This window comes from Magnolia sinica, chromosome 13 (genome assembly GCF_029962835.1).
Source record: "Magnolia sinica isolate HGM2019 chromosome 13, MsV1, whole genome shotgun sequence".
NCBI classification, from domain to species: Eukaryota; Viridiplantae; Streptophyta; class Magnoliopsida; order Magnoliales; family Magnoliaceae; genus Magnolia; species Magnolia sinica.
The window spans coordinates 83,480,210-83,496,644 of NC_080585.1; the positions used below are offsets into that span (position 1 = coordinate 83,480,210).

The following is a 16,435-nucleotide window of genomic DNA, read 5'->3' on the forward strand; positions in this document are numbered from 1 at the left end:
AAGACAATTTTACCCTTGCGCCATGTGCGCACATTAATACCAAAACTAAAAGCAAATAAATACTAAGCAATCAAAACCGTTCATGAAGTTTCTAATAACAAAAGTAATCAAAACTCAAAATCCTAAATCATCTAAAGTAGTGGGCCACGATCATGAGATCCGATGGTAGAATCTATGTGATGATTGGGTCCACTCCAAAGCTCCATAGCGCAACCCCTAACTGTGAGGCCCTCCAAAGATGTCGTCGTCAATCCAGATCGAAAGTAGGGTCCACCTCCTCCTTGAATATGTGCGTAGGGTAGGGGGCATGTGCATGATGTCCCCATCACATACCATTACTAAAATTTCAGCATAGTAATTTCAAGTTGTCATATTGCTGAATTTTCAGCTTGTAATTTTCGAATTACACCCGTGCTGAATTTTCAGTTTGGCACCCTCAAATTATTATCTTGCTGAATTTTCAACATAAAATTTGAGGATAGCGACTTGCTGAATTTTTTTGGTTAGTGTGTCTAGCGTGATCTCTATGTTAGTACTATCAGCGTCATCACATTATCTTAGGACCTAGGGTTTCCTTTAGAGTGTCCTTGTGTATGCCCACTCGTTCAGGATGTGATTTTGGCCTACATTCCACTATGAATCGAGAACAGATTGCAGAGGCCCTTAACGCTATCAATAATCATCTGACGGCTATTGAAGCGCACAATAAGACTACCGCGACTCAATTGACCATGACCAATGCGCGTATCAATCAGCTTGAAGCCTCCCTTCAGGCGAACCCCGACACTGGGGAAGATGTCCAATCACAAGCCGTGGATCAAATTGAAAGAGTTGAGACTGTGCCACTTGCAATTATTAGCCGTGCCCAGTGTTCGAAATATCGGTATTGCATTACATATCGCATCCTTGGGATACGGATACATATCGGTTATCGCATGGGATATATCGGTTGTATCACGTAATGTACTATTGTTGTTAGAAACATGGGGAAACATTGGAAATTGGTCAAATTTTTCAATGAAATTTCAGTGATTATTAAAAAAGACATCGATACACACTTACAAATTAAAACATTACAAAAAAAAAAAAAACTGCACATAATAGCCATTCTTTATATGGGGTCCTAATCAATCCGTTGTCTACCTAAATTGATGCAAGTATATTCAAAGTATATTCATATAATTTATAAATGTAAGAAGACGTGTGGAAATACAAGTAATATATTCAAAAGCAAAAGAAGAATCAGTAAATCAGATTACATACATGTTTGATTTTATGTTTGGACACAAAGAATGCAACCGATTTGCGAGAAATTGGGAAATTTTAATTTTTTTCAATTTTCCGCAACTTGATCATTCTCCTCCAAATCTCGTAATCAGAGCTCTCAATCCATGATTTTTCATGCAAAACATGAAAAAACATGGATTTGTAACAATTTGACACTGATTTAACATGATTTACAGAAGGAAAAATAAAAAAAGGATTGAAAATAATTTTATTTAAAAAAAAAAAAAAATGATCACCAGATTGAACGTGTGGGATATATCCCACTATTTGTGCGTTTCATATCGCACAAGTGGGATATATCGGCCAATATCGTCTATATTTAAAACACTGGCCACGCCTTAAGCTAAATTGTAGAAAGTGATGATTAGCGCAGGAATTTAATTTTCCACACTTATGCTAAGTGTGGTGGCAAAAACTGCAAGGTGATCATTGATAGTCACAGTTGCATTAATGTGGCATCTGCTTGCACTGTGGACTACTTAGGTATGCTAGCCGTTCCTCACCCTCAGCCCTATCGAGTCTCATGAGTTGATGCATCTTCGATTCCGGTTTCTCAGCGTTGTCCCATTCACGGACACGTTGTGGTGTGATGTTTTACCTATGGATATAGGCAACATCATTTTGGGCAGGCCTTGGTTGTATGACAGGGACACAACACTGTTCGATTGCTCGAATACGTGTTCGTTTCTATATAAAGGCAAAAGGATTGTGTTGAAGCCTCTCCCGCCCAAAAGCGCCTCGGAAAAGGAGGACGTCAAGAAATGTGTCCTGAAGGTGTGATAAAACTCCAGCTTGAGTCTCTTCCTATAGTTAATGCCAAAGAGTCTGAAAGTGAGACTAAAACTAATTTCACGTTGTATGCCCACAAGGCAAGTGATGTCACACCTAAGGTTATTATGGAGATGCCACCTGAGGTTACACCTGAGGGTAGTGTAGAGTTACCATCTGAGGTGAGTCCGGTATTGGAGGAGTCTAGTGTTGTTATTCCAGAGGGCATACCGGATGAGCTTACACCCATGCGGGACATTCACGCATTGACTCTACCAAACCTTCATCAGGATTAAATTAGTACTAGCGAGGAAGTGGGTTTGGAAAGACAAGTAAATGATCCTAGGGCCCCTATAGATTGCATACCCATGTCTGTGTTCCATAGGCCTTCAGAGTCTGCACATGCATCTACACAACATATGCATGACTTGCGTGTGGAGATTAGAAAAAGAATCAATCCAAGCAATGAAACATACAAAATGATTATTGACTCATGCCATAGGTTTAAAGAGTTTGTTATGGGTGATGAAGTCATGATTAAAGTACGTCCAAAAGGATTTCACAGAGAACCATAAAAAAATTACAAGCCCGTAACGCTGGACCATATAAAATCTTGAAAAGACTAGGTTCGAATGCTTACTAGGTAGATCTTCCACCTAACATGGGTATCGGTTCCACATTTATGTGGAAGATCTTGTACCGTTTTATAGACATTCCCCTAACCCTCACATGAACTTTAATAATGATGCCCCTGACCTATCCCAAAACCCATGGCCATTACCTGACCCCTCTTCTCAACCTTTATCATCAGTACTATCCATACCGATGAGAAGAGAGGAGATAGAGGATATCTTAGATGAAGAAGCAATTTACCGTGTCAAGTGGAAGGGCAAACCAAAATCAGACAGTACGTGGATCACAGAGGCAAAGCCTCAGCGACAAGACCCGGATCAACTCGAGCATCACTGCAGCTTTATTTCGCCAAAGGCGAAATCTCTCCAGCCGAGGGGAATTAATGAGGACATCGGAGGACCTACTCAGATGTACCAGAGATAGATGACCACCCACATCAGGGCAGCTTTCTTTGTGGATGGGAGATGAGTTCCAGATGGGGCCCACCGGGCCATTTTGAAGACCTCACATGCATTGGACGTGCATCAAGAAGGCTCCATCTTGGGATGATACATGTGGGCTGCTTAAGATATCATTTTAGTCATGGGATTGCTATTTCGTGTCGATTTGACCGTTGGATCCTGTCGATCAGGCCAACAAGCCACCAGATTTTTTAGATCTGGGACCCTTGGACTCTGATCTTGCTTTCTTTATGTTTTTTGTTATTTTTAGGATTTATTTGATGGTTGAGATTGATAATAAATGTTTTAATTTTCTTATTTTGGACGATAGGCCACTTCACTTAAGTGAGTGGCATAGTTGTAATGATACTGAATTTTTAATTCTGAATTTTTGATAATAAAAGTACAATGGGGTGGAGATCCAACCCTCGTTGGATTTTGTGATTAAAAAAATAATAAAATAATAATTTAAAGAGAGAGAGAGAGAGAGGGAGAGAGAGAGAGAAGCTCTTGATTTCTTCTCCCATCTTCATGCGATTTGAAGATACTTCCATGCGATTTGGAAGGAAGATTGGTTGCGAGGCTAATCTTCATCAACGGAGGTGTGAGGTCTCCATCTATCCCCACACCATCTTCTCTTTTCTTCCTCATCCAGGTATTTTCTTCAGGTTCTTCATTCTTCCCATCTCAGATCTTTATCTTCTACCAACCCCAACTTTCCCATACCCATGCATAATCCAAACCCTAACCGACCTAAACCCATCCTCCCACGCCACATGTATAACCGTACGGCCACACGTGTGAATCCCACCTGCCCCTTTTGGTTTCCCACCATCATTATATCAAAACCCCTTTCTTCCATTCCCGAAACCCTAACCCTAAACCTAAAATTCCAAACTTTCCTAGAATTTTCCCAATTTCTAAAAAAACCCTAATTCCAAAATTCTCAATTCCCATGAACCCTAATTCTTCAAATTTCAGATTTTTCCCATCATAACCCTAATCAAAAAACCTACAAATGTCCCTTGAGTGTGGAACGTGCCTACGCTAAATTAGAAGTTATATCCTTCCATCAGTCCTAGTTTTAATTTATTTATGTGATTTCTTAGCATGCGGGCATGTGATTTAGGTTAAATCAAATTTTATTTCATATTAGTTACTCTTAATTACTTGGTAGGTTAGCATCTTTTGTTAATTGAATTACTTTATGGACTCTTTCATAATCCCTACGTTGCATGCTAACATTAAATCATATGTCCTGCGTCACTAGAAGAATGCAGAGAGATTTAGAGTGTGTGTGTGTGTGTGTGTGTGTGTGTGTGTGTGAGAGAGAGAGAGAGAGAGAGAGAGGGAGGGAGTTTAGAATGAACAGTAGTGAAAATGGGGGGATTTGGGAAAAGTGATGAAATTGCAAAAACAATGCCCCAACAGTCAAATTTCTAACCGTTAGGCCAATATGTGATCGCATATGCTGTATGTGATCGCATCAATCGCATATGCGATTACATATTGTCGCATATACCACACGCGATCACATGTGCTGAAATCGCATATGCCACCATGCCATATGTGATTTCTTTACACAAATGCGCATATGTGATCCCATTTGACAACATTGATGTTCGGCAATAAAGAAACAACATGTTCAGAGGATGAGTATAGCTGACATAAGGACGTTGAGAAGGATGAGTGGTAAGATGAGGAAAGAAAGAATTAGAAAAGAATGCATTCAAGGGAACTTGGGAGTAGCACCAATAGGTAAGAAGATGAGGTAAAGTAGACTTGGTTTGGCTAGGTGCAACAAAGACAAAGAACCATGCGAGTAAGCAGTGAGCTAGTACAAGTTGAAAGATCTAAAGCGGCATGGGAGGCCACAAAAGGGCATACATGGATGCCCTAAGAAAAGGCTTGATGACCTATGATCTAACTAAAGGTATTGCCCTTGATAGAGTCGAATGGCGGAACAAGATTAATGTCGCCGACCCCAATTAATTGGACTAAGGCTTTAAATGATGATGATGATGATGATGAACCTGGTTACCTAATTAAGTAAAAAAGCATTGTACCTCAATCAAGTGCAAAGCTAAAGTATAAGGTAATGGCTCAAGCTGCATCTAAGCTCATGTGATTGAAAACATTGTTGAGTGAACATGGGTTGTAGGTAGATGAATCCATCAAGCTGTTTCTACATTACTAGTAATTGATTTTTTTGAGAGAACTAAGCATATCGAAGTAGATTGTCACTTCGTTATGGGGAAAAGTTGCTGCAAATGAAATTTGTATGTCGTTTTTGAGATCTCATGATCAATTTGGCTGATATGTTTGCTAAGCATGGTCAGCCAAAACAGTTACGTGACAGCTTGTATGTAACAGTAACGGTGGTAACCGTTACGTGTTACAGGGCTGAAACAGCCGTAACGGCCGCCATAGAAAAAAATGACCCATAACAGTCCTGAAACAGATTTATTATTATTATTATTATTATTATTATTATTATTATTATATTTTATTTTTTGGTTAAGGCCGTAATGGCCATTACGGCCTGTATCATAACGGTGATAGCAGTAGCCATTACAACCACCGTTACTGTTATGGAACACCTTACTAAGGCTCTCAAGCGAACACGTCTGAAACGTCCCTTCACCAAGCTAGGCATTCATGACATCTATGCACCAGCTTGAAGGGGAGTATTGATGGAGCATGATGGTCATACATGGTCCATGTTATGTGTGGCTCACCTCGTAAATGGGCTATGGTGATCATGAGTCTCCCACATAAAGCCTTTCCACATTGATTACAATCTTTGGGGTGTAAGGTTAAGATAGTGTGTGATGTTCTATGGTCTATATGCTTACTTAAATGAGAGGGGTATACTAACGATTCCTTTGCAATTATGAAAACCCTAATAATATTAGAGAGTGGGGGCATGTGACCCTATTGCTTTGTTGTTATTCTCTCTTCGCCTCTCATCTCTTTCACTGCTTCCTTCTTTTCTTTTATCACAAAAACACCAACCACCCTTGCTTTTTCAAAATTGGATAGTGCAACTCCCAACTTTTCACTTACAACCTTTTGGTGGCCAAATAGAACTTTGTCACTGTGAACACCCATCTCAGATGTACCTCCCATTTCAAAGTCCCTCCACCCAAACCTTGGTGCTAAACAAGTGTAACTTTGCTATAATCCAACAAACTCCTCACTTTCTATTTCCAATAAATCCCATGGAACCATGCACTGCAAACCTGCTGTCTATCTTTAAAACCTATCCATCGCCACCCCATATAGGTAATTGACTAGGGACACAAATAGGGAGTCGTCAAACCATCTATCCACCCAATACCTGATTTTTCTACCATCTCCCATCACATAAGAGATGCCAATGGAGAATTCATGTCTTTCCTCCATCATTTTCCATAAACTTGGCATCTGATAAAGGGTTCCTTTGTGAACCATCCACCCTCTTCTAATCCATATTTCCCAACCACCACCTACTTCCAAAGTGAATCTTCTTCATTCTCAAACCTCCATAACCATTTTCCAAGGAGCTTCCTGTTCATGATTTCAAAATCTTTGAAAACCCATGCCTCCTTGACGACTACATACCTCCCATTTTACCAAATGGAATCTCTTCTTATCATCGGTTCCTCTCCAAATGAAATCTCTTTACAACTTCTCAATGTGTCTTACAATGCTACCAGGATATATATATATATATATATATATAGGCAAAAAGTATACCATCATATTTGCGAGGGCTGCTCTGATGAGAGTGATTCTACAACAATTTGAAAGATCTCTCTCCCGTGAGGATAATTTCCTCTCAGTTCTTTCAATCCCTACATCCCAAAGCTTTTAGTTGGCATGCATATACACAACAGCAGCCAAGGAACATCAAAGCTAGCCTTCCTGCCCTAAAATCAAAGGTATCTGCCATCACCCGTGGTTGATCTTCAATGAGATGAATAACCAGCATCTCACTTTTCTGCCTATTGACTTTCTGCGCCAATACCATCTCAAACAATGCAACAATCATGCGTAGATTGTCCACCTGCTCCTCATTGGTTTTGCAAAACAAAAGCATATAGTCAGCATATTGGAGGTGAGATAAGTGGCATGCCTATCTTATTTCCTGGAAGCCACGAAGTAAGCCTGCATTAACCACACTGCCCATTATTTTGCTAAATGTCTCAGCAACGATCATGAATAAATAGGGTATAGAGGATCTCCTGGTCTAATTCCACTGGTGCCTCTAGAAAACAAACCCTTTTGGGGAACTAATAAACCAAGAAAAGACAATTCATCCCCCGCCTCCATTTCTCACCAAACCCATTCCATATATGAGGTAAATAGAAAGTCCCTAAAAACATGATCATGTACCTTCATCCGCCATCACAGTTCTTAAGATGATTGTACATTTTCAGTCTATCAGGCTGCCAGCGGCACAGAACGAACTAATCGGCGACAGGCAAGTTTTCCGAAACTGCCTTGGAATTGTGGCCATTGAGGCAAAATCTGGATTAGAGGGCAGAGAGGAGGGAAGAAAGAGGAGCAATTGGAATCTCATAGTATAAAAGTATGCATGAAAGGGAAGCACAAAATGAATTTCAAGCAGCTGTAGGTTTATCATAGATCTCTTTCAAAGGTAACTAACCTGTGAGGTGGATCCATCTTCTACATTGGTACACGAATGTAAAGTTGGAATTGAGCAATGTCTACCCAACAATTTCAAGTACTGGCAATGTCGAGCTTTCCGTATGAGGTTTTTAAGGGAGTCAATAAGTGAATGGTATCTGTAAATCAACAAAATAGCAAGCAATATGAGAAAAGGTAGCTAAACAGTACATTGTTTTAAAGGGAATCCATAAGTGAATAGTATCTGATAAAGAAGGATATATATATATAGATAAAAGACAAAACAATAGAAGAAAAGACAGCTTAAAAATATATTCTCTTGAACATTAGTTAATGATCAAGACAGTTGTAGGATGCTTCTAACAAGGTGTCGCTCCCACTTCCTAGCCATTTATACTCTATTACATTTTGAAACAAGCACTTCCCAGAAAACACATACAAATATGTTGATGTTTCGCTTCACGCAATGTATATGAGTATATAGTAAGATAGACGATGCTGCGCACCAGTGAACAACAACGAAATGATTTTTCCTTTTTTTTCTTTTTTTTCTTTTTTTATTTAAGATGAACAATAAAATGAATGTGACATGAGCTAGGCATTCACCACCCTAGCAAATAACTAGAAAGAATCATGAGGATTATTAAAAGTAAGAAATTAGTTTTAAACTCTTAAGAAAGAGGGCTAGTGGGTATAGTCTGTTAGAAAATCTGGCCACTTGTCACAGCAAGTAGATGAACTACAAGCATCTTCACAATGAGTAAATGCCTCATCATAGTCAATCCTACACTCCCATTAATTGTAAGCATCTTAACAAGTAAATGCAATAGCCAAAATCTCACCTTCAATCACAAATCATAATTCAGACTGGCACTCCTGCTCCTGCTTCCTGCCCATTTATAATGGATAACACTTTAAAACAGATGCTTCCCCACTCCCACACCTGAATATATTGACATTTTTCTTCATGCTTTGTTCAACTAATATAGACAGAAATTTATCATTAGCAGCTGGCTTCCAAATGGGAAAATCATGGCCCTGGCAGAAATAGATAAACTTGTTATGGATATATCCATTAGAATATTGTTGGGAATCAGATTATGGACCAAAGATACGTTATAGGCACCATCCCAATTTGGATCATCCTTCTAATGGAGATTATGAACTCTATCAAAGTGCCATGATCTACATCAATGAGTGGACCATCATCCCACTTATATCATCTTAGAGGCTTAATGTACCGTTCCCCGCTGGCCATTCATTGTTTATAAAGAACTGATTCTCCAGAATAAGAATGACTTTCCACACTTTTGAATAGCCTCTGATCATAGGCACGATATAAAGATGCTTCTCATTTAGATATTAGCTTTGAGAAAAACCAACCATAAGCTATCTTCAATAAACATGACATCATTTTTAGTCTGAAACTTCTCTCCACATTAACCAAGGCCCCCTTCATTTATAGGCCTGCAGATATTTTTTTTCAAGATATCCAATGGTAGTAGGCGCATATCCTGACTCCCCAGAGCAAACAAGAAAAAAAAAAAAAAAAAAAGCTTCCATTTCTGTGTAGAAGATATTTTGAAGCAGAAATAGCATAAAGAATGAAAACCACCATGCTAAAATGCACATGCATTAGAAGAATCGGTTTTCCCGTCTGAAAGTGTTTGATTTCCAATCCAATTCATATCTCTTTGATATTTTGTGCATTATGAGTACTACTTTCTTTCTTGATGGAGAATATAAGTGAGACAAACAATTCCATTTTGGCTTGCTCTAAATCTCATGGATTCCAAATAACATCTACAACATTAAATGGCATGAATTACCTACAGCGGGCAACATCTGTTGAAGTTTTTTTCTAATTGGCCAAAGCAAGTTAAATATATTACATCCACTAAACCTTAGGAAGGTAATACTGGTTACGATGATAGGATAGCGGAACATGCCCAGATTCGTACTCCAGTGGATAGTATGGAACCCAGTATAAGTGCCAACACTATATTCTTCAAGACTTCAAAGGAAGTGTCAAATACTTCAGAAGAATGTATTAGGGGAGAAAAATGTAAGTTGGGCATATGAGTTGTATGAGAAAATTTTAACCCAAACTAGGTGATAGAGTGTTGGAGAGTATTGCTCTACCCTGAGGGATGGCCTCTCTAACACTAAAAGGAACAAAATTAGAGAAATATTGGAAACAAATGCACAATATGAAAGTGAAAGTGAGTAATATGAAACAAAATTGGTACCCAACGAGGTTTGGGCGAATGGTCTTCACCGTAGGTTTGCTCCCTATAGGTGAGGGTTCGATTCCCCTCCTTGGCTTTACCCAATATACATGGTTGTGGGTGATTGCGTGTATCCGCAGGGATTAGTCTCACTTCAAAAAAAAGGTGGGGACACCCTGTGTCTTCAAAATATATATAAATATATATATATATATGAAACAAAATTGGTAATTGGATGAGCGGAGCATGAACTCTTCCCTTTACACAAAGCAATGTGAAAAATCCATTATTGAAGCAGAGCTAAGGGGCATGCTTTGTTCTGGAACAGCTAATGATGAGTAGTCATGAGGTGATGGTGGATTATATTTCTTCTATCGGACATGTTTTCAAGATTCTGATCTGCTATGGAGTAGTTGGGCCAGAATGCTGGGAGAGAAGATGAGAACCACCATTAAAAATAAATATAAATAAATAAAAAAGGAGAGGAGAGGAGAGCATTGGAAGAGGCAAACAATGAGAGGACTCCCCCTAAATTGGATAAACAAGAGACTTCACTTGAGATGAATAGAACTATCTTCAAAGAATGTTAAAATCCATAGACACAAACCATTTAAAAATGATGATAGATGAGTAACACTTGTATCCCTTTTGACTACATGAGTAACCTAAGAAGATACAATTAAGAAGTTTGGCATATAATTGACTCTGTAAACACTATAAACATCAACAAAACACATACAACCAAATACTCTAGGAAGAATAGCAACAAGTTTGATTATAAAACTTGAATTGGTATCTTTCCTCTTGAGATCCTATTGGGCATTCTATTTGATCAGGTAAGCAACACTTAAACACCATCAACCCAAAAACCCTTTAGAACATTCATTTCAAGCAAAATGTCACGGGCTACTTCCAAAATATATCAATTCTTTCTCTCAGCCAGCCGATTTTTCTATGGGGTATATGGACAATCAGTTTGAAACTCAATACCATGGTGTAGCAAGTAAGATTAGAGGCAATATACTCCCCCCATTGTTCGAACGCAGGACTTTGAGTTTCGTGAAGATCTGAATGATAACAATCTTATGAAAGATCCTAAATACAGAGATAACTTCATCTCTAGATTTCATAAGATAGATCTACATGGCATGAGAACAATCATCAATGAAAGATACAACCGAATGCAGACACAACTGGGGAAGGACCCTACAAATCTAAGTGAACCAAAGAAGAAGGAACATCACACTTTTTGTTCAAACTGATAGGATAAGAGTTCAGACAATGTTTTGAAAGCTGACAAGTATCACACTAAATATTACTCTTGTCAGAAGTAGAAGCTAATGGAAGAAGTAACTTCAGGCAAGGAAGAAGTATATGTCCCATTCACGATGCCAGTACGTGACATGTAGACTAAAAAGCAGTATTTGACATCATTCAAGCAATCAAACAAGTACATCATACTCATGGCCATCCCTTATCTTTAATCCAGTCTTCAGGTCCTGAAATACACAAATTAAAAAAGAAAGTCGCTCTACAATTATGTGACTAGGTGAGTTTGCTAATAAGTAATAGACTAGTAGATGATTTCAGAACATGGAGGACAGAAGACGGACAATGAAGGAGACGGACCAATGGTATTTCTTCTCAAAACATGAATATATGACCCATTAACAATTTTTACGTGATCAGATTCAGAAGGAAATGAATATGACGAAAATGAGAATGCACACGGCAAACCGAACAAATGACAATAGATTAGCAGATAATTTCAGAACATAGAGGATAAAAACAAAGACAATGAAGGAGACAGACTGATTGTACTTATTCCCTCATCATGATTTATGAGTACATGACCCATTAGCAATTTTTACACAACCAAATTCAGAAGGAAACAAAATCTGATGAAAAATGAGAATACATACCTGTCATACGATCAGACACTCTGGAATCAATGATCCATGATAAACTAGTTGGAGCATTGGACACTAGATTAACAGAAGCAGAGATACCTAGTTGAACTGAGACATACTAGAGAGCTGAAGCACCCTCAAGAATAGTAAGACAGCGATTGAGTTTAGAAATTTCATCCATAAGAGATCTATGAGGAACACCAAGAGAATGCATAACATCCAAGTTTGTATGAACAGGTCCGTTAATGCCTGCACTAGCAAAATGGGCCTTCTTACAAGGATTACTGACTAGACGTCAACAGATCATTCTCGCGTGCCAAGGTCAAGTGTAATCAGTGCAAACAAGTTCATGTATGGCACTAGCAGGGGAATACCACTGTCATGGCCTATACCATGAATACGATCACCACCATCACCATGCCTACAAAAGCCACAACAATGTTTGAAATATCAGTATCGCGTTACGTATTGCACCCATGGCATACAGATACGTATCGATTATCGCATGGAATCATGGTGTGCCATAAAGGCCATTACGGGGCCGTTACGTAACGGTAACGGTGGCAACCGTTACATGTTATGGGGTCATAACAGCCATAACAGCTGTTATGGAAAAAAAAAATGACCCATAATTGCCGTTAACGGCACATTACATCCCCTATAAAGACTATAATAGCCCCATAATAGTCTATTACAGGACATATATAGGTTTTTCATACTTTTTAATCAACATTACAGGGCAGATACAGGTTTTTCAGGGGTTTTTTCAATAAATAAAAAAAATAAAAAAGAGAGACCGCAACGGCCATTATGGGGCCGTAACAGCCGTTATACCCCGTATCATAAAGGCAACGGTGGTAGCCGTTACGGCCACCATTACTGTTACGGAACACCTTGCATGGGATATATCGGTTATATCGCGTCATGTATCGCTATAGTTAGAAACATGGGGAAACATTGAGAAATTGGCCGAATTTTTCAATGAAACTTCAGTAATTGTAGAAAACAAAAAAAAAAAAAAGACATCAATACACACTTATGAATCAAAACATTACAAAAAACAAGTACACATAATAGGTTTTCTTTGTATGAGGTCCTAATCTATGCGCTGTCTAATTGAATTGATGCAAGTGTATTTAAAGTCAACTCATATAATTTAAAAATGTAAGAAGACATGGAAACACAAGCCATACATTCAAAAGCAAAAGAAGAATCACTAGATCAAGTTGCATACATGTTTGATTTTATGTTTGGACACAAAGATTGCAACCGATTTGCGAGAAATTGGGAAATCTTGATTTTTTTTTCAATTTTCCGCAACTCAGCCCATCTCCTCCAACTCTCAGAATCGAAGCTCCCAATTCATGATTTTTTATGTTTCGAAAAATCATGGATTTGTAACAATTTGACATTGATTTAACATGATTTACAAATAAAAAAAAATAAAAAATGGATCGAAAATAAATAAAAATGCTCATTGAATCAAACATGTGGGATATATTCAAATACTTGTATGTTTCGTATCGCACAGGTGGGATACAAGATATATCGTGGGATATATCATCCAATATCATCGATACTTAAAACATTGAGCCATAATTCATTCTAATTGCAATAAAGCATCACAAGCACCTACAAATAATAAATTTTAATGGTACAAGTCCAGTCCACACTAGATAGGACTCAACACATACCTAGATTTCAATCAAGACATACACTGCCAACCAAGCATGAATCACAAATGAGCATACACACAGCCCATCACACCTTTTCACCTCTAAGTATTGAATTCCATAGAAAATAAATAAATAAATAATAATAATAACTCCAATAATATGACTAGACAAAAGGCACACATCACAAAAACCTTCATATCTCTCTCAAATCTCATCCAAATCACAACAAACTTGTATCTATGCGAAACACTCACCCTCACTAGATCCATTTGAAGAAACACCACAAAAATCCTATAAAAAATAAAAAAAAAAAAATAAAATAAAAAAAAAATAGTGCAACAAAAATATAGAAAGAAAAATAAATCTAAATCGTCTCCGAACCTTCCAAAACACCAAGGAGCCTGGTTCGGATACTCTGGGGCCGAATTGGGAATGACCCTACAAAATAACAAGCATGACCCAACTTGGGACCTATCGACTTGAAGACATTAAGGGACAACCTCTGCCGCATCCATGGAACACCGAGCATCTGAAGACCTACTATCCGTAAAGACCGATCATATCTCAGATCAGAACCTATCAATCTATTGTTCGAAATCTACAATAATTGACATGTTAGGTCGAAATCTACATGTCTATTCTTCAGAATCTATAATAAAAATCCTAAGGCTGGAAACTTTTAAATTCTATTTGTTGTCTACAATGTTCGGTCTACATAATCTACTAAGGACTTCCCTTAAGTGCAAGGGAAAATAGCCCTCTCACCAATCGTCCGACCCTTAGAGAAGAGGTCGGACCATTAATCGATTCTACTACATGGCCTACCGAGGACTTCTCTTGGTGCAAGGGAAAAACAGTCATCACCAGTCATCTGACCCTCAAATAAGAGGTCGGACCACTAATTAATAATGCTACTTGGATTGTGTGATCTACAACGAGGATCTCTTAGTGCAAGGGAAAACAAATCCTCCTAAGCAAATTGCTCGGCCCTCTATGAATGGGTCATTGCAACTAATCCATATGTTCTACAAAGGCAGAATTCCCTTAATGAAAGGAAGAGCTCAAGAGCTCGCCCCAACACTCCTACTCAACTAATATGTTCGGCCTACCACTGTGGTCAACGAACGGCAAACCGACATGCTAAATCTACTTGGAATTCCATACACGACAATTGCTACAAAAAGCTCTCTTTTCATTGATATAAAAGATATTACATGTGTGAGAGGAATACAAAAAGGGGCTAGAGAGGTATGCTCAAAATCCCGCTGAGGTCAGTTGTTCAACTTCAGCTGGGATCGAGGCATCAGCTCCCAGAGACACCAGGCCCTCAGCAGGGCTATCTTCAAGGTTGCTAAGCTCAAGCTCAAGATATTTTTCCTTAACATCCTCAAAGCATTTCTCGTACCCGAGGTTGTAGAGCAGGTCCTTCTCCTCTATCCATTCCTTGGAAGCTTTGAACTCCTCCACTGCCACTGCCCGAGCTGCCTGGATAGATGCCTCGGCTTTCGTCAGTTTTGCTCTAAAATTGACCCTCACCTCAGCCAACTCGGCCTTCCACTGAGCAGCCTTCTCCAAGTCATCCTTCAGAAGCAAATGTATTGCTTCTAGCTTGGCCTTCGTCTGAGCCTATCTCTTTCGAGCTTCTTCCACCTGCACCTCCTTTCAAGCCTCTTCCGTCTGAGCCTCCATCTGAATCTTCAGAGCTGCAAGCTCCTCCCCAGACTCCTTCAAAGCATATCAGAGTTGCTCGGTCTCGACGGTCTTCCCTACAAGACTCGCCACTACCTCCTCACACTCCTTCACAACGCGTATCATATCACGACAAGCAGACAAGACGACAGGGGCGAACTGAAAAAGAGACTCATGTCAATTTAAGAGCAAAAGGCAACTACTATGAAATAAGGGAAACGTCTTACCTTGTAGAAAAGCGCGGCCACCTGGCCCATAACAACGACAGGGTGCGTCTCCATTGCCTTAGTGATCTCGATGTCAAGAATATGCCAAACTATCCATAGAAGGAGGCCCTCTGTCGCGATGGATGCGGATTAAAGAACCCCCTGAACCTTGCCCTCTTGGCGACAAGCCGAACTGCTCGCCTGAGCTGAGGCTATGGGGGGCTGAGCCTCAAAGATAGGCTCTGCCCAAACCTCAGAGGGTTGGGCTTCGACATCAAGGGCCGCCTCCCTTGCTGGGGCGACCTCAACCACTTCTGGGACCACTGGCGGGTCTGAGGTGATGGTGGCAAGAGTGACGGAAGGGTCCGCAGTCGAGCTCAACTGACCTGCCGTGGATGAAGGAACAGTTCTCGTCCTCTTTGTGGGCAATTTCTGCTTCTTCTGAGCCAATTCGGCCTCAGAAGGAGCACGGCGTTTGAAGCGAGGCTGGTCAGTTATCCCTGCACAGCGAAAGTAAATAATCAGTAACACGAAGAGATAAAATAATTTCTGACTAAATCAACCTGGATATACCTGATACAGACGAGGAAAGAACAAATTGGTAAAGCAGGCCGGGCATGATCAACAACTTCCAAGATCTCGACCTAGCATCCACCGATCTCGCCTCAGCAATCCGGTCACGCTCCGACTCACTTACCCCAGAAGGATACTTGGGCAAAACTGCCAAAGACCACTACAGTTAAAAACAAGACAATAAAAATATAGGCTGAAAGAAATGATAGTTCGGGTTTACCCAACCTTGATGAGCAAAGCAGGTCGAAACCTGAGGTCGTAGCCCGGAAGTTGTTGGAGCCTCCCAGTCTCTTGACACCCAGAACCATTTACTCTTGCAGTTCTTATTTGAAGTCGGGGCGTCTGTAATAATGGCCTTGTCTATCTTCGGCCAGGACAAAAAATAATACCAAC

General features: G+C 39.6%; 1 protein-coding gene across 2 annotated transcripts in view; it reads right to left on the reverse strand.

The window, feature by feature from the left end:
* LOC131223933 (telomerase reverse transcriptase) overlaps positions 1-16,435 on the reverse strand; it is a 181,059-nt gene that overhangs the window by 117,618 nt on the left and 47,006 nt on the right. For both annotated transcript variants that reach the window (XM_058219533.1, XM_058219534.1), the window contains one exon: positions 7,780-7,918. In XM_058219533.1, the coding sequence (XP_058075516.1) occupies positions 7,780-7,918 (139 nt within the window). The remainder of the gene's footprint in view (positions 1-7,779; positions 7,919-16,435) is intronic.